This window comes from Triticum dicoccoides, chromosome 5B (assembly GCF_002162155.2).
Source record: "Triticum dicoccoides isolate Atlit2015 ecotype Zavitan chromosome 5B, WEW_v2.0, whole genome shotgun sequence".
NCBI lineage: Eukaryota > Viridiplantae > Streptophyta > Magnoliopsida > Poales > Poaceae > Triticum > Triticum dicoccoides.
This window is the reverse complement of record NC_041389.1, coordinates 331,326,510-331,348,198: the sequence shown is the minus strand read 5'-3', so window position 1 is coordinate 331,348,198 and position 21,689 is coordinate 331,326,510. Positions and strand designations below refer to the sequence as shown.

Genomic DNA, 21,689 nt, shown 5'->3' with positions numbered 1-21,689 from the left:
CCGAGTGGGCCCAGTGATACCTCTCCGTCATACGGAGTGACAAATCCCAGTCTTGATCCATGTCACCCAACAGACACTTTCGGAGATACCCGTAGTCTACCTTTATAGTCACCCAGTTAAGTTGTGACGTTTGGCATACCCAAAGCACTCCTACGGTATCCGGGAGTTACACGATCTCATGGTCTAAGGAAAAGATACTTTGACATTGCAAAACTCTAGCAAACGAACTATACGATCTTGTGCTATGTTTAGGATTGGGTCTCGTCCATCACATCATTCTCCCAATGATGTGATCTCGTTATCAATGACATCCAGTGTCCATAGTCAGGAAATCATGACTATCTGTTGATCAACGAGCTAGTCAACTAGAGGCTCACTAGGGACATGTTGATGTCTGTTATTCACACATGTATTACGATTTCCAGATAACACGATTATAGCATGAATAAAGACAATTATCATGAACAAGGAAATATAATAATAATGCTTTTATTATTGCCTCTAGGGCATATTTCCAACAGTCTCCCACTTGCACTAGAGTCAATAATCTAGTTACATTGTGATGAATCGAACACCCATGGAATTCTGGTGTTGATCATGTTTTGCTCTAGGGAGAGGTTTAGTCAACGGATCTGCTACATTCAGGTCCGTATGTACTTTACAAATCTCTATGTCTCCATCTTGAACATTTTCACGAATGGAGTTGAAGCGACGCTTGATGTGCCTTGTCTTCTTGTGAAACCTGGGCTCCTTGGCAAGTGCAATAGCTCCAGTGTTGTCACAGAAGAGCTTGATCGGCCCCGACGCATTGGGTATGACTCCTAGGTCGGTGATGAACTCCTTCACCCATATTGCTTCATGTGCTGCCTCCGAGGCTGCCATGTACTCCGCTTCATGTGCTGCCTCTAGGGCATATTTCCAACAGCCCTAACAGGCCGAATTTCGTGTTTTGACCCTTTTTGGAAAGGATTTCAGGATCTGACCCTTGTTTGAATTTTTTTCGTGATTTGACCCTTTTGCTACCGCCAGGGCGTACGGCGGTAGGGTTAGATAGCCTACCGCCACGGCCCATGGCGGTAGGGGTGCGACGGAGGGGGACGGCGACCGTTTGACTGCGCTGACGTGGATAAGTACCTACCGCCAGGAGGCCTGGCGGTAGGCTGTCCAAACCTACCGCCAGAGCACCTGGCGGTAGGTTCCTGTCTCAGTGTAACGATTCTGTAACGAAGAATTGAGTTTCCCTCGCGGTAGGCTGTCTGACCCTACCGCCAGGGGCCTTGGCGGTAGGGTCTTGTTTTTTCAGTGTAACGATTCTGTAACGAAGAATTGAGTTGCCCTGGCGGTAGGCTGTCTGACCCTACCGCCAGGGGCCTTGGCGGTAGGGTCCTGTGTTTTATGAATTTAAGTTCATTTGCTTGCTTCTTTTCAAATTCAATATGAAAATAATATTATAGCAATTTTCACAAATATGACAACAATATCACAGACTCAAACAATTAAACTTGGGCATCACATACACATTAACAAATTTGAAGTGCATAGAACATTTCAAACGAACTTCAACTAATTAGTAAATGGAGTTCCACATAGTTTCACAAATAGCAAACACATAGATCCACAAATAGCAAACACATAGTTCCACGTAGCTTCATAACCACCCGAATAGTTCAATCAAACGAAGTTCAACGAAACTAAAAGAGCCAACTATCGAAGAGCATAATCAGTTGCTCCTTCCCCTCTTGGAGGTATGGTCCTCGTTACTCTTTGAACTATGCTCTTCAGTCTTCTTCTTGGGCCATCGAGGAACCGGTCTCTGGAAAGGGTCCGGACTCAGCAAATCCTTCTTCTTCGGATTCCTCTTCTTCGGCAGCTGAGATGCTTGAGACGTTTGAGTTGCTGGAGGTCCATAATCTTCATCGTACTCCTCCTCCCCGTTGCTCTCATCCTCCTCCTCCCCTTCTTCATATATGGCCTCCTCCTCCTCCTCCTCCTCCTCTCCAACCAACCTAGACGACGAGGGAGCATGGCTCGATGAGCCGATGATACCCTGTGTGGCTACAGGCTGATGAGCTTCAACTGACCCAGCTCCAGCACACCCAAGCAGCCCTACCAGCTTGCGACAACGCTGCACGAACTTCTGCACTCACAATGAAGCAAGGTCATAATAAGTTCAGATCGACTGACTGCAAGTGAACAAGATGCATCTGTTCCGAGGAGACTGAAATTGTACCTTCATCGTCCCCCTGACTCTGGTCTCAGATTGTACGCTCCCAGGAAGATGACCTAGTGCATCTGAGGCTTCAAAGATGCATCTGTTCAGCTCACCGGACTGCAACGGCATAAGTCAGTCACGTTGACGAATAAAATATTTTAAATACGACCATCGGTTCAAATGTACCACTCTGTTGATGAGGGATGCAAACTCCCTAAATCCACTGTGCATGTCTCTGATGCCGGTCTGGTATGCCTGTTCATCGGGGTCAGCCCACTCCAGCTCCGCGATGTCTTCCGTCGTCCATCGAGGCCTGAGACGGAGACGGTGCTTCTGGCCATCATCGTACCACCTCATGTGTCGGCCCAGGTAATCATCCCAGTTAGTCACTCTCCTCTCCACGTCTTTACGCCACCTCCATCGGTTCCACTCCGTCACATGAGTCTTATGCTCCTCTCCCCAGTTTGTGATCGACTGATTCTTCTGCCGGCTCATCCTGCAAGGCATAAGCAACAAGAATCATCATAAGCGCAATGAGATCATCATAAGCAACAAGAAACATGATAATCTCACGGAGAACAAAGAGCTCACAGGTGCAGCGCGTAGCCGCCGGTATCGGTGGGCTGGCTCGGTGGGGTATGCTGATAAATCCCAAACTGCGTGGCCACGCGTTGTGGCAAATGCCACTCGACGGCGTACACACAGATCATGGGCACGATGCACCGCCAGATACCACGGTCCGCATCGCACATCACGTTCAGATCAAAGGCCCACTCTCATTCTTGTCGATACGGGCACCAGATTACCTATTACATATACCTTGGTAAGTTCGCACTCTCGGTCAATAGCGGAATCAAAGAGAAAGGTGTTGTGCGAGTTCATATACCTGCGTGTGCGTCAAAGCGTCCAACTCGTTGGTGTAGGTCTTGTACGAAGTCTTGTTTAGGCCCGTGTAGAGTTTGACAACGTCCCACTCGTAAGCTACGGTGGGGTTTCGAGTCTCGTCGCCTTCTTCGCCATAGTCTTCCCATGGGCCTCTTGGCAACTTCTCCGGACGCCCCACCGGCAGCCGCTCCCACATCCAAATGGAGAAGGCCCAGACAAAGCCACCCATATTGAACTTGTCTCCCGTCCTCTGCGTTGCGTCGTCAAGCTGCAAAACATCAAATGAGGATCAGATATAAGAAAATGTCATGGACACACTTTCGTAGGTAGGTACGCAATTAGACACTCTCTTACCGAACGGTATAGGTAGGCGAGAGATGTCGTCCCCCAACTGTACCCTGCATCCCAGTCCGCTAGGAAGAACAGATACGCCCAGTTGGCAGAGTTCCCGGAGCTGTCTGGAAACACGACCTCCGAGAGAATATACCACAGATAGGCCCTCGCGTACAACTCCACAGTCGCCTCATCTGCGCCTTGGGGGCATGTCCTCCGGTGCTCCAAGAGCCAGGGCAACGGCACACCGGATGTACGGTTACTCTTCGCACCGGGGCAGTCGCCGATGAGGGTGGTGACCCTCTCCTGCCAGTTGGCCCTCTCCACTCGACCGGTGAGTGCATGACCCTCGATCGGCATTGCAGTAATCATCCCCCATTCCTCTAGGGTCACCGTCATTTCCTCGCATGGTAGATGGAAAGAATGGGTCTCCGGTCTCCAACGGTCAATTAGAGCTGTGAGAGCCGCGTGGACAAGCGTCGGCGGCTGACGCTTGAACTGCAGCACAAAACCCAACAGACGGGCTCTCTTGAAGAACGGCGCGTAGCGCTCGTCGTAGTCCATATGCCCATGAACCCCGTGACCCCTCATGCGCAGTGGCTGGAGCGTCTGTTAAAAAGTGAACGCCAAAAAGTTAGGAAATCATTTTCATCAATCCGAGAACTTTGATAAAAAAAATTCATATCACTTACCTCTCCGTTCTCTATGAAACGGGCACGATGACCCTTGTCGAATGCCCAGTCCAGCATGCAGTACCGTGGGCCGATGTTGTCCGCAAGAGGTGGCCGCCTTAATAGAGTTTCATAAACAAAAGCACCATAAGCATAAGCATACATAAACAAACAATGAACTCAAATCATATCAAGATCAAATTTTAAGCATATTCCTCCAACAACATCTACTACACATGATGGATCAAATCATATCAACATGCATCATATAAAAAAAAACCTCCAACATACATCATAGCTTCATATTTTTAAACAAAATTTTCCAAACAATATCTTCATATCATCATATCAACATGCATCATCAAACTAGGGTTCATCTTCACACTAGAGCATATCATCATATCAACATGCATCATCAAACTAGGGTTCATCCCTTTATCAACAATACATCATAATTTTTTTAACAAAAAAAATTATGAACTAGGGTTCATCTTCACACTAACATATGAACTATTGATTAGAGTACATATCCAATACCACTACTTACTAAAGAACTAAGAACTACAACTACAATCAATCTTAGGTGAAAAAAAATCAATCTAAGTTCAAAAACATGAGGGATTTCAAGCAAATAATGCGTCGAATCGGTAGCAAGTTTGCAAAAACTAATTGGAGGGATCGGAGGAGCTTACGGTTCTCTCCTCGGGGCCATCTCGATCCGCCAAAACGGTGAAGAATCGGTGAAGATCCAAGGGGGGAGTGGAGGAGATGAGAGAGGGAGAGAGGGGCGACTTGGGGGAGAAAGAAAGGAGAAACTGCCGACTTGGGGGAGGGGAGGGGTGGGGAGAAGGGAAGGGGCGCGGTCTCGGGCGAAATAACTGCCCCGCACCCTACCGCCAGGGCCCCTGGCGGTAAGGTTAGACAGCCTACCGCCAAGGCCCATGACGGTAGGGTGCGACGGAGGGGGACGGCGCCGTCTCCGCGTGCTGATGTGGATAAGTTTCCTACCGCCATGGGACCTGGCGGTAGGCTATCTAACCCTACCAGATGCCCTGGCGGTAGGCAAAAGGGTCAAATCTTTAAAAAAATTCAAACCGGGACCAGATCCTGAAATACTTTCTAAAAAGGGTCAAAACACGAAATTCGGCCGCCCTAACATGCCAACTGGGCTAGTAGGGGCTAATGGTTTCCCGAGACCTCCTGGGTAACTTTAGATGAGATCAACAGTCCCCTAGCAATTTGGGGTCGCGAGAATATAGTAATCACTAGAATGAATTCATCAGGTGCCCATCAAATCACTTCAGAATCTTTCCAGTGTACTTTTACATACTAATCACTTCAGAATCTTTCCAGTGTACTTTTACATACTAATCACTTCAGAATCTTTCCAACGTACTTTTACATGCTTGTTCCTCGACAAATGCAACATACAATTACAATCCAGAATGTTTTCACACTTAAAAAAAAGTTACACCCTCAATTACAGCGGCTTCCCTAAAACCACTTGCGATATTTATGCTCTCTACACTCAGCTGCGAGCTAGAACAGCCTAATAACAAATCATACCAGTAACAATGGAGAAAATGTAAACACAATTGTGTACGGCGCCGTTCCATGGGAACACATTATTGTCGACCAAACTGAGAACGGAAGGGCGCGCGTCGATTGCACCCTCTCACGGGATGAACCTAAACACGAAAGCAGGGCTCTGGAAGTCGACGAACTTGTAAGATCCGTCGAGCGAGTTCAGATAGATTGCTTCACGGGGCTCTTCGCTCACGCCACTCTGCATGGCATACTCCAGTGCCATTTCATAGTCAACCTGGTTTGATGTCGGGGCAAACAAGATCGATCAATCTTACGATAACAAATCAGAACCGGTGAAAGGTAGTACAACATTTTTTAGTCTATATGCCGGGATTCAGGACTGGAAGTACCTTTGCACCAAGAAAGGCAGTTGACAGTTTTAAGATGTTATAATGTAAGTTCATAAAGATATACTCCCTCCGTCCCGAATTACTTGTCTTAGGTTTAGATACATCCGTATCTAGACAAATCTAAGACAAAAAATTTGGGACGGAGGTAATAGATTTGTGTGAACCAGATATGACTTTTATGTGACAGCAGTGTAGTCACAGAAAGGTGCAAAACTATCGGCTGTATAGAGCACGGGACGAAAAAATATATAATGCATATTGCTTTCATGCTTTGGTTTATGTTATGCTAGAGTGTTAGGTTTGCCCTTACCTGTTCAACATGCTGCGTTAAGCAATCTCTCAAAGTCATTTCTGTCACTTCCTCCGAATTTATTTTCTCGAGGAGTTCCTCGTCTTCCTTGTCAAACCGTGGCCTCTTGGGGGGAGACTCGTCTGCAAGTTCTCCCAGAGTCTCCATAATTGTTCTTGCCACATCAGGAATGTATCTGTGAATAAGAAATCACTAAAGTAAGATAAGACCTTGTCTAATTCTGGATTATCTGGTGTCAGCGTCAAAAAGCATGTTCATAAATCAGTCTTTGAATATCAGCCACCTGTTCTTTCACACAAATATTGCTTAAAATTAAGGAAAGACTGCCCTAAATTTCCGAAGTGAGCCTAAATCTCGCAACGCATCGTTTATTAACCAACATCAACATTCAACAAGCACTACTGAATGCATGATTGAGCAAACGCCCTGATTCAAAACATAGCCATAGCAAAAATACAAACAGCCTGACATCTACGCTCAAACTAGACATCACCACATCCCCAAAGAATATCCAATACAAACTTTGTGGCAGAGGAGTTACTTGTTCAGGTTCCTTTTCCTGTCCTGCTGTTCACGAGCCTGAAGTTTCTTCACTATCTTTGACTTCAGTTGGACACAGCACTGCTTAAGAGCTGACTGAAGGTGCAAGTAGATTGCTATCAGATGAGTAGATGACCATACAATGACAGTAAATAAGGAAAGTCTGAATATACCTTGACAGCATCTGCTATCTCGGTTATATCATCCCCAATATACTCTTTTCCAGTTCCTTTAAAAGGTATCTTTGTACTGACAATGCTCACGAAGACACCAATCTTGTCCTGCTGCTGATTAATTTTGTAGATGCTCCAACTAAAAGGAAGAGGAAGACGAGAGTAATGGAAGAGACAAACATCTGAAGTACAACAGAAGTACTAACAGGAAAAACTTACTTTATCCTTTTTAGGGCAGTTCTTGTGATGACATCAGCACCTTGTTCAAAAAGAAGTGGTATGCGGTTTGCAAACCTAAAAATATTTAGACCCTGGAAAAAATGTAAGAATTGCTATCATCAGAAGGAAATTGTTTTAGCATGAATCTTCTCGGCAAGGAAAATATTAACAATGGAAAGGTGGTTCCCTAGACTGGAGCTCGGGGTGTGGTATTAAGTATTAACACAAATAATAGGTTTAGCAGTGTGATCAAAAGTTTATCCACTAAATCAGTAAATGGAACGATTCAGGGGTATCTTAAAAATGCAGGTAGCTTTTTTATTTAATACCACATGGGCCACACTGATGTCAACAAATGGCCACACATTTTGTCGTCTGCTAGTTGCAAATTCATAAGGGTGCACTTTTCATATAAAAAATGGATCACTATTTGTTTTACAACAGTCCTTTGTATGAGTTTGACTATATATATAACATATGCTAATGCACTCGAGAAAAAAACAGATGAAAGAGCATCAGCAGAAATCTAACAGACACTTCATATGGAATAAGAAATGATAGAATAAACTACTATCAATTTTGACATTCACAATAGCTGCCATCACACACTGTAAGCAGCTACGAGAAAACAAAGGTGTTCAATGCTGGGAGTGTGGGGACATAGGAGGAGAGGGTGTAGACTTGACTGGGGAAGAAAAATACAGGACAGGGAGGATAAGAACAGCAAGGAGGGTGGGAACCAAGCAGATGGTGGGGAAGTATAGATACGTGGCCCAGTGGGGCAGACATACAGGGAAGAGGTGTACAGATATTGACTGGGATAGGGCACTGATTGTTTCTTGCTTGAACCGAAATAGATTGGCATCCCCCTTTTGTGGAGAGGGCCCCTAACAAAATAAACTATCCAATCCACCTAGATCACTAACTGCTAGCGATAGAAAATTTCCAAAACCATGTCATCTTATGGGAGCCGACTACGTCACAAAAACTAGTTCTCTTCTCTCTTCAAAAGGAACACTGGAACAAAACTCATTGAAATAAAACTAACTCATCCTGAACTTCGTGGCTGCTGCTAAGGTATGTGGTTCCTCCTTTATCCAGCCAACAACAAAAGGAGCAAGACAGAACATGTTTCCAGGATATTCTTTAAGATGACAGAGACAGAAAATACTCCTTGAGAAATACAAAACAACAGTTTCTTACTTGTTTAACATCTTTTCCACCAATGCTTACTCCGGCTTCAACAATAAACGGATGCCCTTCAAAAACCTGAGGGCTAAACAGAGGGGTAGCCTTATGACATTAGGATAATTGAACTGAAAATAAGATAGAAACACCATCTGGGACATTCTCTGAGTAAATGCTATACCTGCTTGCGTGTGTTGCAACCAGATCAGGGTGCAGCTCTTTTATGATACCTAGACGTAAATTGTATTCACCTGCAGGGCTAAGACACTACAGAATTGGTTGATTTCTATACTGTGATCGCTAATTGTGCATTTGTGAAAGATTTAGCCAATAAGCAGCTGATGAGTGATTAACAAATCAAGGAGGAAAGGGATGCATACATTGCCACTGGGATCATCAAACTTAGCCTGCCGAAACAACTGATGTATTCGTACTAACTGTTGTGATGTAAGGCTGTTGACTGTTGTTTTTGCACTAAAATCAGGCCCCATTTCCCCTGTCAAATTGGATATTTGTGATATGCAAAATAAAATTGGTAAAGGTATCAACCATAGGTAGATTAACAAAGTATAATGACGGTACCACTATATATATTTAACTCAACAGACAGGCTTCACAAAGAAATGATTTGACTGGAAGTATAGTATATTGCAAATAGCAACACATGAACTCAAAACCATGTACAAAGCAAGAACATATGTAATCACTAAAGGTATTGTTACTCCAAATCTTCAAAATATATCACTTTAGAAATATGAACCATAGAATACATGGTTATAAAAGTAGATAGTGCCTAAGTTATTTGATTTTCAACCTGACAACCCCACTACCACAGCCACCACGAAAACCCCAGCACACTGCATATCACACAACTAAGTAACTCACCAATTAAACGGTCAGCATGTGCTTTGCTTATATTCACAAATTCATGTTGCAGAAACTGCAAAAGATTTGGCTTTGTAGTGTCTGTAATTAAGCGCTTTATCAGCAGCAAATCGACAGCAGATGGATGATGCTTTGTCAGAAGTGGGACAGGAGGCATAACATCTGTCCTTCGCGCAAATTTTATCGTCAATTTTTTTCTGCAAGAACCAGAGTCATTTTATGCAAAGAATTAGAAGATTATTAATTTAGCAAAACACGAAGTACTGAGAAGAAAATGCATACTCTGCTGCATCTGAGAGAAATCTAAATAGGAATTGAGCATATGGAGTAATGACAGCCATCTGTCGCATGTAATGTAGTATCCTTGACTGCAGAAAATAAATTATAAATGTGCTTAGTAGTGATAGTTTACTATTTCAGTTTTTAGAAAGAAATGGAGATCCTACTCACACGATGAGTTGTCCAATTTCCCTCAATAATAACTTGAATCTCTGCCCCATGCCAGTGATCATTGTTCTCACGTTTCTCATGTAAATGAATGTGAGGGACATTTCTGGGTAGTAGGATTTACCATTATTAGTCAAGGTAAACTGCAGAGGTTAACAAATCAACTTACATGAAGATAAACAGTAATGACCAGTCATTCACTGTATTGCACAGAGCATTGACCAAGAAGCAGCACTTACTTATGAATATCTATGTCAAGTCGACAGAACGTGATATAATCTTGGCCTTTCATCGATGACTTAATATCAATAGGAAGGCCCGTACTCATCTTTGACCAAATAAGTGCCTGTTTAATACACGTTAAACTAACTGGAATTTGTGCAGTGCAATTCAATTAGACAGAACAGGCAACAAAGAGTATTAACTCCTAACTGCAAACATGTTCATAACTACAGAGTAACAGAATAAGATAATCATCTATCAGAATATCCATTACAGGTCCAATGTTCAAAGTCTGCTTACCGCAGCTAGTTACTCTTACTCAACTGAGGCAAAATGTCACACACATTCTGTATGCATGGGACAGCTTAACCATCAGAACACAAAGTTTACAAGCGTAAAACATAATTGTACATGTCTCACTATTGAAGATTAAACACAAATTTAGTGAGAAAATAGGACAACCGTTATAACTAAAATGTTGATTTTCTTTTTACAACTGTAGTTCAAACTTTCGTTTCTTCTTATAATCGTATCTCTAATATGGCTGTACAGGAACACAACGAAAAGGATTGTGAAAAGCAGCACAAGACGATCAATGTCTCCAAGCTACCAACAATACTGCATGGCTGCACATTTTCATTATCCAATATAAACAAGAAAATAGTCAGCTATGAACCAAAAGAGAGAAAACAAGTCCTAAACTTTGTTATGAGAAGGGCAAAATTCAGCCAAATGTTTGGATCCCATTGTTTCTTTCAAAAGGAATGGATGCTATACCTTCTTATGAGGGGGTCGTTTGTGACAAACAAAAAGGTTCCCTATTTAATTGTGTGAAGAAATTTTACCATTTTAGCACCAAGCCCAAATTTTCCACGCGTCTGCCTCAAACCATATTTTGTTCCCGATAGCACTGCATTAAAATATTAATAATACCAGTGATGTTGCACAGCATGCCATTATACCTTCTTCAGTGTTTTAATCTAAAATAAATCTGACAGAAAATATCCTATTGAAAGCTTGCTTACCTCTCCCAAACATGTTTGGGATATCTTCATGCGGCATACCTCGGCCATTATCCTACACACTCAAAACATTCAAGATTGTTTACAAGATACTAAGATAGATTCTCATCATACAAGTTAAGTCATTATGGACAATACCTTGCAAGTCACTCTAAAAAATGAAGCCTCGCCCCGACCTTTTCCACGAGCAGCTGGAGTGTCCTTAACTTTCTTCCCTAGAGCAGAATTTTTGGCTTGAGTTTCTTGGAAACGTGCTTCTTTAGCTAGGCGTTTCTAAGTATTGAGAAGTTTTACAGTAGTATCAGAATAAAGGAGGATAATCCAGACAGATAAATGGGTGTCAATAAAATATTTATATGGAAAGTATATCATCAGTATGCAAACCTTGTTTAACTAATGATGACCAAACTACTAATTTTTTGCAAGTGGTAGTATTACCTCACGAGCCTTAGATGATTCAAAATCATCATAGAGTGCTTCATCAACACGCTCTCTGTCAACTAGTCCTATCATTGTGTTGAATTTGCTCTTAGTGATCTCTTCTCTGGCAAGACATACGAAGAATCCACAGAGAGTTCTTTAACATTGCCAAGCGAAAAAGAACCAGATAATAGAAATGCTGTTGAAGAGCACTTACATAGTAATTTCTATATCGGGGAGCTCGGAGATGGACTCAGCTGAATCAAGAGCATTCTCAACTAGCTCCCGCATTGTGGTGTACAAAGATTTTCCAGGCTGCCCAGTATTATAAGTCACTGAAATGAGTTTGCTGACAACTAACAGAAATTATCTTCAAAACTATATTACTGTTCATCCATCAATTTTTAATTGACAGCTTCATTCCTATTTAGCCCAGTTCCGCGCAGTATGTTTCATGTCAATTTCAAACAAGACTGCGCTTAATCCAGGGGCAAATAAATGGCATGGCATCTATCTAAGCCTCAAAGGCAGTGATGTCGACCACTATGCCAGAGTAAACACAAACAGCGAGTTAAACAAGCTCACATTGTCAAAACCAGCGATGTTCTTGTTTTCCGCGAAGAACTCTGCGGGCGATTCTGCAACACAGAAGTCCCAAAAGGACCCGATTCAGCCGATAGAACCGATGCAAGGACGGAATTCTAGAAGAAAACGAAAGAACAAGGGGGGTTTCGAGGAGCTGACTCTGCTTGAGGAGGCTGCTCTCCTTGGCCTTGGGCACCGCCTTGGAGGTGGCCTTCCCTTTTCCCGTCGCCTTCCCCTTGGCGGCCGCCGCAGAAGGCTTCTTCTTAGTGCCGCCGGCGGTGTCTCCGCCGTCGCTGGAGTCGTCCATGGCGAAAATGGGTTCTGTGGGATCGGGATTGTAAGCTAGGGTTTGTTTGGGTTCAGGGGGCGGGGAGAATTGGGGAGAGAGGGGAGGTTCAACTGCGGGGATGCTACTGGCAATTAAAGTAAGTCGATCCTGCTGGTCCATGGAAGAATGGACGGCGCAGATAAATCTCAGTACAAAGTTGAGCAAACTAGTACTAGTAGTATTTTTTTAGGGCGCAAAATACAAAACTTGAGTTCAATTATGGACTGCCCAAAACTCATTTTTATGGGGAAATTGATGCTTTACTTAATTATGTCTTCGCGGGCTTTCTGACTAATGTAATATTTTTTTAAAAAAGACTAAAAGTTACACACTGGTCTTTGGGAAAATCAACACCACCTTCCTTCTATACTCACCAGTGATGTGTCGTGAGCAAAGTTGATGCCTCCTCTTGACCTCCAAAATACCGTTGGAGACAGAATAAGGTTGTTAAGCAACAACTAGAAAGTCACTGGTCGGAGCCAGAAGATGTCGGCGACAACGATATAGGAAACATGCCACCGTCCAGAGAAGAAGGCGATGAAAAGGGTTGGACGACTACCATAGATCCGGGGAGACATAACCTCACAAGCACCCGACGGTGCCAAATCTTTCGTTGGTCGAATAAGGAGCTAGAGGACCAACACACGAAGCGGCGTCCAATGTCGAAAGATCCTTTGCGGATTTCTACCTAGCGACTATATCTTAGTTGTACTCTTGAGGGTGTCCGCCTCCTAAACAGTACACCCTCAAGAGCTTTCGTCGGTGATATTATGAAGGACTCGAGAGATTGTAAAGGCACGAAGATCGTCTACGGGGTGATATCTAGACTGGTCTCTCAAACCAACACCAGGCTTTTATGCGCATCTTTTTCTCACTCATGCGCGCCCGGAAAAAGAACTCCTGAGTTAGTCGCCCATCCTCAAGTTACCCCAATATAAGTAAGCTTAACGTGGAGGTTCCTTAGAGATGAGCTTCTGAGAAAATGTGCACCTTATTAATATGAGTTCTCTATCATTTCTATGAAGCCAGTACATCACATATACACCCATTCAAGGACCTAACATCCTTGTCGAAATCTGTAGGAACATTCCCTCTTGACACATTGTGCGTCCAATGTTGAAATGTTGACATATATGTCATGATGTGCCCATGTGTCATACGCCTGCGTAACCGCGAGAGTCAGTTCTGATACCATTTATAACACTCTAGACACACCCGTCGGTTCCCATCAATTACGCCTGGCGGAGTCTAAACTGGCCCTACAAACCAACACTAGTCTTTCATGCGCACTTTATCCTCACTTGTGCGCACCGAAAGAACTTCTTGATGGGTCACCCATCCCTAAAATACTTGGAGGTTCATTGGAGATGGCTTATGAAAAATAAGATGCACCTTGTTGATATGAGTAATCTATAGTTCCTAATAAGCCAGGATGTCACAGTTGACATGGAAGGGCGATATGCCATGGTGGAATATGTTGATTGCGCTCGACGGACGCTTGGTGGTTGCAAGATCGCGTAGTATAGTCTAGACGGAGTGAATATGTCACATGATAAAAATCATTACTCATGGCCCTCGGACAAGTGTGTTTGCTTAGGGCCTTTTCTAGCCAAAACCTATTTATACTAAGTAGGAATATTGCTTCTGCATCCATATCTCGAACCAAATCCATCCCACAAGTGTCCACTATATCTATCTATGTGGCCGAAATGACATTCCACATAAGTTGTCATCGTGGCGCCAAATTTTCGTTGCCAAAGTTTTGAAGGATTGGGAAGGGTATTTCAACTCTATTTGTAATGGTGGCCTATAAAATGAAAAATCTCATACAAAAAATCAAAGTTCAAATAAAGTGTTGAGATCCGGTTTGGATAGTAGAAAGTTTCCTTGCCTTTCCTAAGGAGTGATCCTTGGTTACCGAACCCACGAGAGAATGTGCACTACGATAGAGAGTCTGACGAGTTATTGTTTATCAAATTAAATATTTCAGTGTTTTAACCGGACCTTTAACAACCTTTTTGAGTGTAAGCACTTATATGGAAATATGGATGGGTATGAGATCTTACTCTCACAACCTTATATTTGCGCCTGGGATATCATCTTGAAAGACAAATCACTATGATGTGCTTGCTACGCGATGAAGTGGGGGATGTGTCCAAAATACGTCTTGACCGGTGCATGATCTGCATTAAAAGTCAGTTGTCCAACCCATGGCCCTTATCGTCACGCGTGGTTACCTCAGTTATTAAGAATAAATAGTCGAACAAAAGCATTGGGTGTTTAATGACTACACCTCATTCGCCCCTAACAAATTTACTTCTACTACCGTATCCCCTTCTCCCATTGTTATTTAGGATAGCGTTCCACAACCTCTTCACTGCTTACCTTCTCCTTGATCGATCTATGGGATCCTGGGTAGCTGCAGGGCCTTAAAACGAGAACAAGACAAGAGACAATTTGTTGCAATCGGATACATACAAATAATGTCAAACACACAAAGTCGTTCCCACGATCCAGTGCACAGATATACAGGGTTGCAAGGCCTTGCCACAACCCATTGCCTTACTAAATTACTCACATATGGCAATCGGATCGCAAGATGAACTCATTGAAGACGACATAAAGATGAATTATTGATTGATAATATGCCTTACAATAGTTGTCGGATGTGATACACCCATTACAAGTGGAGAGAATGGTTGCGGTGCGGATGATGGCAGCGGCTATGGAGGTGAGATGGGAAATGGTGGCAGCTAGGGTTGGAAGATGGGTCCTGGTTCTCCACTTTGCTAATGGTGCTCTATATTGAGATGTTGGCGTTGACCCACTTATAGAAGTTGGTTAGGTGGACGACCTGGTGCTGATGACGAGTGGTACGAGCGGCAGTACGAGCGGGCATGCACATACCGTGTGTCGTCTTGCGATCTAGATTGATCCTCGTGCCTCCTGCTGATTTGCCTCTTTCACCAAATTTCGTATTTTTCCTTCCATATGATGATATTCTTTCATGTTTGGGCCATTTCCCCCCGCAAAAACACGTTAAACAAAGGATTTCATGATCTCTCACATTCACTAGTCACTGGTAGCAATATCGAACTGATTTTCTCATAAATTTTGAGATTATCCGGTTTAAACAACGATGTGAAGAGCGTAAAAATAACACTCATCAGTGTCCAGTGGCTAAGCCACTACCCCGTGGGCATGAGGGTCAAAGACCTCATGCGAACGGGGTGTCCAAAGGGTTGCGCGCTACCCCGTGTGCACGGGGTTCTAGAGGGCTAACCACTAGCCTGTGCGCACGAGGGTCCAGGCCTCGTGCGCACGGGGTGACCAGAAGATTTTAGCACACCCCTTAGGCACAATGAGGACAAGGACTTGAAGGATAGAGGGCTCCTTTTTGGTGGTAGGTGTAGAAAGGTTAGTGTATGAGTTTTGGGTGTTCCCACACTATCATTCAACTAGCTTACCCCCCCCCCCTCTTGATAGCGCGGTTGTCCTATGACTCAACTAAAATTGAAACAAAAGTTTTGAGATGTCGGGAAACCATGCCTTTGATTTATTTGAAGTGGGGGTCAACCATGTCCTTGATAAACATCCAAGGAACCAATGACCTGAGATAAATCTTAGCAACTGTCATTAGTTACACTAATCATATTGTCATCACAGTAAAATACCATCTAGAGATAAATGATCTTCCCCAACACTCAACTTGATGTGACTTTCAGGAACCCAAGGGAGCTCGTTAAAGATGGCTCCAACCAATTCAAAATGAAGCGCAAGGTTTTGCTCAAGCCGAATACAACTAAACTCTTGACCATCTCGGGGTTACTGAAGGTACAACATACTAGGGGTGTAATATCAGATGGGAAATTGACCCACCAGGTCGCCCTCGCTGCCTAGCAAGCCACTGCATTGCCAGGTCTCCTCACTCAGCTGGTAGGCCTACTCTAGAAGGCCCCACCAGCTTGGCATACAAGGTGAGGCCCATGATCTAAACAGTCTTAACCGACTAGGACACATGTAAACCCCATGCCTTGTCTCCCTTTTGTAAGGTGGGACCATGGCTAGTGTAGACACACCAAATCATAGATTCACTATCTCGATACATCCTATGATACTTCATTGTAACCTCTTCATACAAAGACATCCATACCATCAATCAAAACTAAAAGCATGCGTAACATATTACATCCAGAAAAGAGGGCCCGAACCTGGGTAAAAACTTTGTGTGATTTTCTTTCGGGTACTTTCAGTCATGCGCATCACCATATCGGCTTTAATGCGGGTTTATACACACATGTATTCTAGATAAAAAAAGACATGATTCATAGTTTTTTTATTCAAAAAAGGTCATTACAATAATACTAGTAAACCACAAAATTCTAAATTCAGCCTAGGTCCACATGCTTATGAGCAAAAGGATAAACAATAAGGGCGTGTTTGGTTGCCCGCATTAGGCCCAGCCTAGCCCGCGCGGGAAGAAAGTGGCCTGTTTGGTTTCCTGCGTTCACTGTGCGACCAGCATCGCACGGAACTTAAATCACATCCAGGCCATGCCCAGGGGAAACACCTGAATCGGCAGTAGCTCGCGAGCATGGCTCGGGCGAGGCAGGGGAGGGCGACGCGCTTCTCCCCTCGTGCGAGCAGGGGAGATGGCGCGAGCTCGCACGCGTCGCCGAAAAATCGGCGGGAGGATTTCGGCTCACCTCCCGCCGAGTCCACCCCTATTTAGCCCCTCCCTCACCGCCCCAACTCCCGCCACCATTCTTCCTCCATTAGAGCTTTCCTCCCGATGCGCATCGACACCGATGAGCAGGTAAGCGGTGCATCTTCATCGGCCAGCGGTCCACGGCATCGGCGCTCCTTCATCGGCCGACGTTCATCTTCCACGACCGTCCCTCCTCGTCCTCAAGCTGCAGCCATGGCCTCTATGAGTTCAATCCCCCTTTCTCTCTGTTCCTTCTAGCTAGATCTGAGCTGCAGCTAGGGTTTGATCTAGATGCATGGTTGATTAGTGGTCTGATCTGTGAGCTGATATGGTTGATTCCTATGTTGTGTTTGCAATTAGTGGTAGGGCTAGATGTTCAAGCATGTGGTAGGCTAGATTAGTAGTAGAGTTTGAAGTTGATGAAGGAAATATGCCCTAGAGGCAATAATAAAGTTATTATTTATTTCCTTAATTCATGATAAATGTTTATTATTCATGCTAGAATTGTATTAACCGGAAACTTAGTACATGTGTGAGTACATAGGCAAAACTTATAGTCCCTAGTATGCCTCTACTTGACTAGCTCGTTTATCAAAGATGGTTATGTTTCCTAACCATAGACATGTGTTGTCATTTGATGAATGGGATGACATCATTAGGAGAATGATGTGATGGACATAACCTATTGGGGATATACCCCGCGGTATGACCCGGCCGGAAGTATGACCCGGCCGGGCTTGGCATTTTCATTGGTAACTCGCCGGAGGACTGGCGACTCATAAGTCTGGCAGCTCACTGGTCTGACGACTCACGAGCCTGGTGACTCACAGATGGCCCTGACGGCGGGTCAGATAGAAGACAAGGCCCAAGTCCCAGAAGGCCGGCTCATGCTATGGTGGGCCGGCCTAAGAGAAAAGTCATAAGGAATATTCTCCTACAAAGGAAGCAAGACTAGGACTCCACTTGTAATAGAGTAATCCTAATCCTACTAGGACTAGTCATGTAACCCCCCCCCCCTCCTTCAACTTATATAAGGAGGGGCAGAGCTCCCCAAAGAGGGACAAGTAATAAGAAAACAATCTCTAGGGCTAGACACAAAGAGCCGGCTTACCGGCGACTCCCTCATGATCATAATGAGACCTAGCCACAAACAACATGTAGGGTTATTACCGGATGATGTTTTCCCGGGGCCCAAAGCTATCTAAATCCTCGTCTTGTGTTGCGTCTCTCGATTCCGCCCAATCCCTCTCAAGCTACCGCATAGATGTGTTGACCTCGCGACTAAGTCCTCATACTAAGGACATCTACCGTGACAATTCCATGACATGACCGATCCGTTAGCTTAGCATTATGATCGTGTCAGTTTCATTGCTACTGCTTTCTTCATGACTTATACAAGTTCCTCAGACTATGAGATTATGCAACTCCCGAATACCGGAGGAACACCTTGTGTGCTATCAAACATCACAACATAACTGGGTGATTATAAAGGTGCTCTACAGGTGTCTCCGAAGGTGTTTGTTGGGTTGGCATAGATCGAGATTAGGATTTGTCACTTTGTGTTTTGGAGAAGTATCTCTGGGCCCTCTCGGTAATACTCATCACTATAAGCCTTGCAAGCATTGTGACTGATGAGTTAGTTGCAGGATGAAGTATTACGGAACGAGTAAAGAGACTTGCCGATAACGAGATTGAACTAGGTATTGAGATACTGACAATCGAATCTCGGGCGAGTAACATACCGATGACAAAGGGAACAACGTATGTTGTTATGCGGTTTGACCGATAAAGATCTTTGTAGAATATGTAGGAACCAATATGCGCATCTAGGTTCCGCCATTGGTTATTGACCGGAGACGTGTCTCGGTCATGTCTACATAGTTCTCGAACCCGTAGGGTTCACACGCTTAAAGTTCGGTGATGATCGGTATTATGAGTTTATGTGTTTTGATGTACCGAAGATAGTTCGGAGTCCCGGATATGATCACGGACATGACGAGGAGTCTCGAAATGGTCGATACATAAAGATTGATATATTGAACGGCTATATTCGGACATCGGAAGTGTTCCGGGTGATTTCAGAGAAAGCCAGAGTGCCGGAGGGTTACCGGAACCCCTCGGGAGAACTAATGGGCCACGTGGGCCTTATTGGAGAGAGAGAGGGCCGGCTAGGGCAGGCCGCGCCCTCCCCCTCTGGTCCGAATTGGACTAAGGAAGGGGGGCAGCGCCCCCCTTTCCTTCTCCCTCTCCTCCTTCCTTTTCCCCTCCTAGTAGGAGTAGGAAAGGGGAGTTCTACTCCTACTAGGAGGACTCCTCCTCCTCTCCTGGCGTGCCACAAGGGCCGGCAGGCCTCCCCCCTTGCTCCTTTATATACAGGGGCAGGGGGCACCCTAGAACACACAAGTTGACATTGTTTAGCCGTGTGCGGTGCCCCCTCCACAGTTACACACCTCGGTCATATCGTTGTAGTGCTTAGGCAAAGCCCTGCGCCGATAACTTTATCATCACTGTCACCGCGCTGTCGTGCTGACAAAACTCTCCCTCGACCTCAACTGGATAAAGAGTACGAGAGACGTCCCCGAGCTGAATGTGCGCTGATCGTGGAGGTGCCGTACGTTCGATGCTAAGATCGATCGGATCATGAAGACGTACAACTACATCAACCGCGTTGTTATAATGTTTCCGCTTTCGGTCTACGAGGGTACGTGGACACACTCTCCCCTCTCGTTGCTATGCATCACCATGATCTTGCGTGTGTGTAGGAATTTTTTTGAAATTACTACGTTCCCCAACAGTTGAAGCTTGTGCTTGTGTTGAATCATGCTTAGATCTGTGATTTATAGCTATTGGTGGTCCATTTGTGGCATGTTGTTTGTTGTAGATGTATGTTCCTGCTCATAGATTATCCGATATGCTTGGTATGATAGCGATGAAGCATGTGCTTACTATGATAGTGATGAACAATGTACATGTATGCTTCTGCTTTCATGGATTATCCGGTATGTTGTGTGCTATGCTTACTGTCAATGCGTGCTACGATTGTAGGACATGGCCACACAGACGCAAGATCTTAGTCAGGCCCTTGTCGTATCCGACAGTCAGTTTGCTCCATCGTTTGTCGAGGACTCGCAACCTATGTCCAAGATGGCACCTGATTCAGAGGTGTTCGAGTCTGATTCCCTCTATGTGCCAGTAGTGCTCGTTGAGCCAACTCCTGCTGCTGCTGCTGCTGCTGCCGCTGCAATCAAGCTAGCAGCAGCAAAGGCAAAGAAGGATGGTAGGTCGAACAACATGAAGTGGCAGCCGTTCATGTCCACGTTCATGCTGAACAAGATGTGTGAGCTCATCTCTAGTGGAGTTAGGACTGACAAGGGCTTCAAGGAGGTGCACTTGAACACCGTTGCGAAGCAGGTGTTCGAGTTCTGTGGGCAAGAGGTGTCTGCCACCCAGGTGTACAACCACCTAAGGAAGTGGAAAAGTCGATGGATCCAAGTGTCCAAGCTGAGAGACCTTAGCGGTGCCTCATGGGATGAGAACACTTGCTCCATAGTTCTGGAGGCAGAGCACTACGTCGGCCATGTCGCGGTTAGCTCACAACCCTCTTCCTTTTCATACTGTCCACCATTGCCTACTCCTAATCGCAACTAACAACACTTGTGTTTCATTCTTAGGACCACCCAAGGGACGCTGAGTTCCTCAACACACCCATCCAGAACTACAACTAGATGCATCACATCTTCTCCTTCGGGCTGGCAACTGGGAAGCATGCCATGGGCTCGGGTGAGCCTCTTGGTTCTCCCATGCCAGACTTCCCTGGGACACCGGGCGTCGAGGTCCTTGATGGCCCTGACAAGCCCACTGCAAAGCCCTTCGACAAGCCATTTGACCCCGTCCATGATAGGAAGAGGAAGAGAGGAGGCCTGATGGAGGAGGAGATCAATGTCTTTTGCAGTATGACCGAGGCGGTGAAGGAGGTGGCAACAACCATCAGGGAGTGCAAGCCCCTCGACGTCCACCCTGACCTGTATGGCGCTGTCATGACCCAGGGTGGCTTCAGCGACGAGGCTCTCATGGCAGCTCTCAGCCATCTGCTTGACAACAAGGCCAAGGGTGTTCGGTTCGTTGCCATGGCTGACGCTCACAGGGTGCTGTGGCTCAGGAGCTGGCTGGGCAAGCACTACTACTAGAGTAGTGCTGCCTGTGAGCGTGCATGATCCCCGACGGTGATGGCGGTGGCGACAACAACGACGATGACGATGACGACGTACATTTTGTGTAGCTAGGGCTCAAAAACTATTTGATGGTCTATATATTTTGGTGAGGTGGTATATACTAACCCCTCACTCTGATGGTGAACTTGCGGTGGTAGGACGACACCCTCTTTTGGATGTGGTGGTAGGTTAACACCAAGGTAGTGCTAGGTTGAACTTGCTATGCCGTATGATCATGGATGCTTTACTTCTCTTCTGCTCCATTGTTGTTTGTGTGCTACTTTGCTTGCTACTTGTGTGCTCCATTGATTTGCTGCTTCAACTCTTACTCTTGTGCATTGCTAGGGCAAGTGGTATGCCATGTTCATCGGTGAGGCTCCAGGGGTTTATAGT

At 45.0% G+C, this 21,689-nt stretch overlaps 1 protein-coding gene and 1 pseudogene across 1 annotated transcript; both read right to left on the bottom strand.

The window, feature by feature from the left end:
• Nucleotides 1-1,720: 1,720 nt before the first annotated feature.
• Nucleotides 1,721-4,813, bottom strand: LOC119309478 (annotated as a pseudogene).
• Nucleotides 4,814-5,376: 563 nt separating this feature from the next.
• LOC119308734 (DNA topoisomerase 6 subunit B-like) lies at nucleotides 5,377-12,446 on the bottom strand. Its single transcript, XM_037584872.1, has 19 exons — nucleotides 12,209-12,446; nucleotides 12,050-12,102; nucleotides 11,682-11,779; nucleotides 11,483-11,588; nucleotides 11,183-11,317; nucleotides 11,048-11,099; nucleotides 10,868-10,932; nucleotides 10,040-10,146; nucleotides 9,804-9,906; nucleotides 9,636-9,721; nucleotides 9,354-9,550; nucleotides 8,849-8,964; nucleotides 8,650-8,735; nucleotides 8,484-8,556; nucleotides 7,281-7,372; nucleotides 7,062-7,200; nucleotides 6,890-6,984; nucleotides 6,349-6,523; nucleotides 5,377-5,923 (listed from the first exon to the last, which is right to left on the bottom strand). The coding sequence occupies exons 1-19, from the start codon at nucleotides 12,354-12,356 to the stop codon at nucleotides 5,777-5,779; spliced, it is 2,073 nt and encodes a 690-aa protein (XP_037440769.1). The 5' UTR covers nucleotides 12,357-12,446; the 3' UTR covers nucleotides 5,377-5,776.
• Between the last annotated feature and the right edge of the window lie 9,243 nt (nucleotides 12,447-21,689).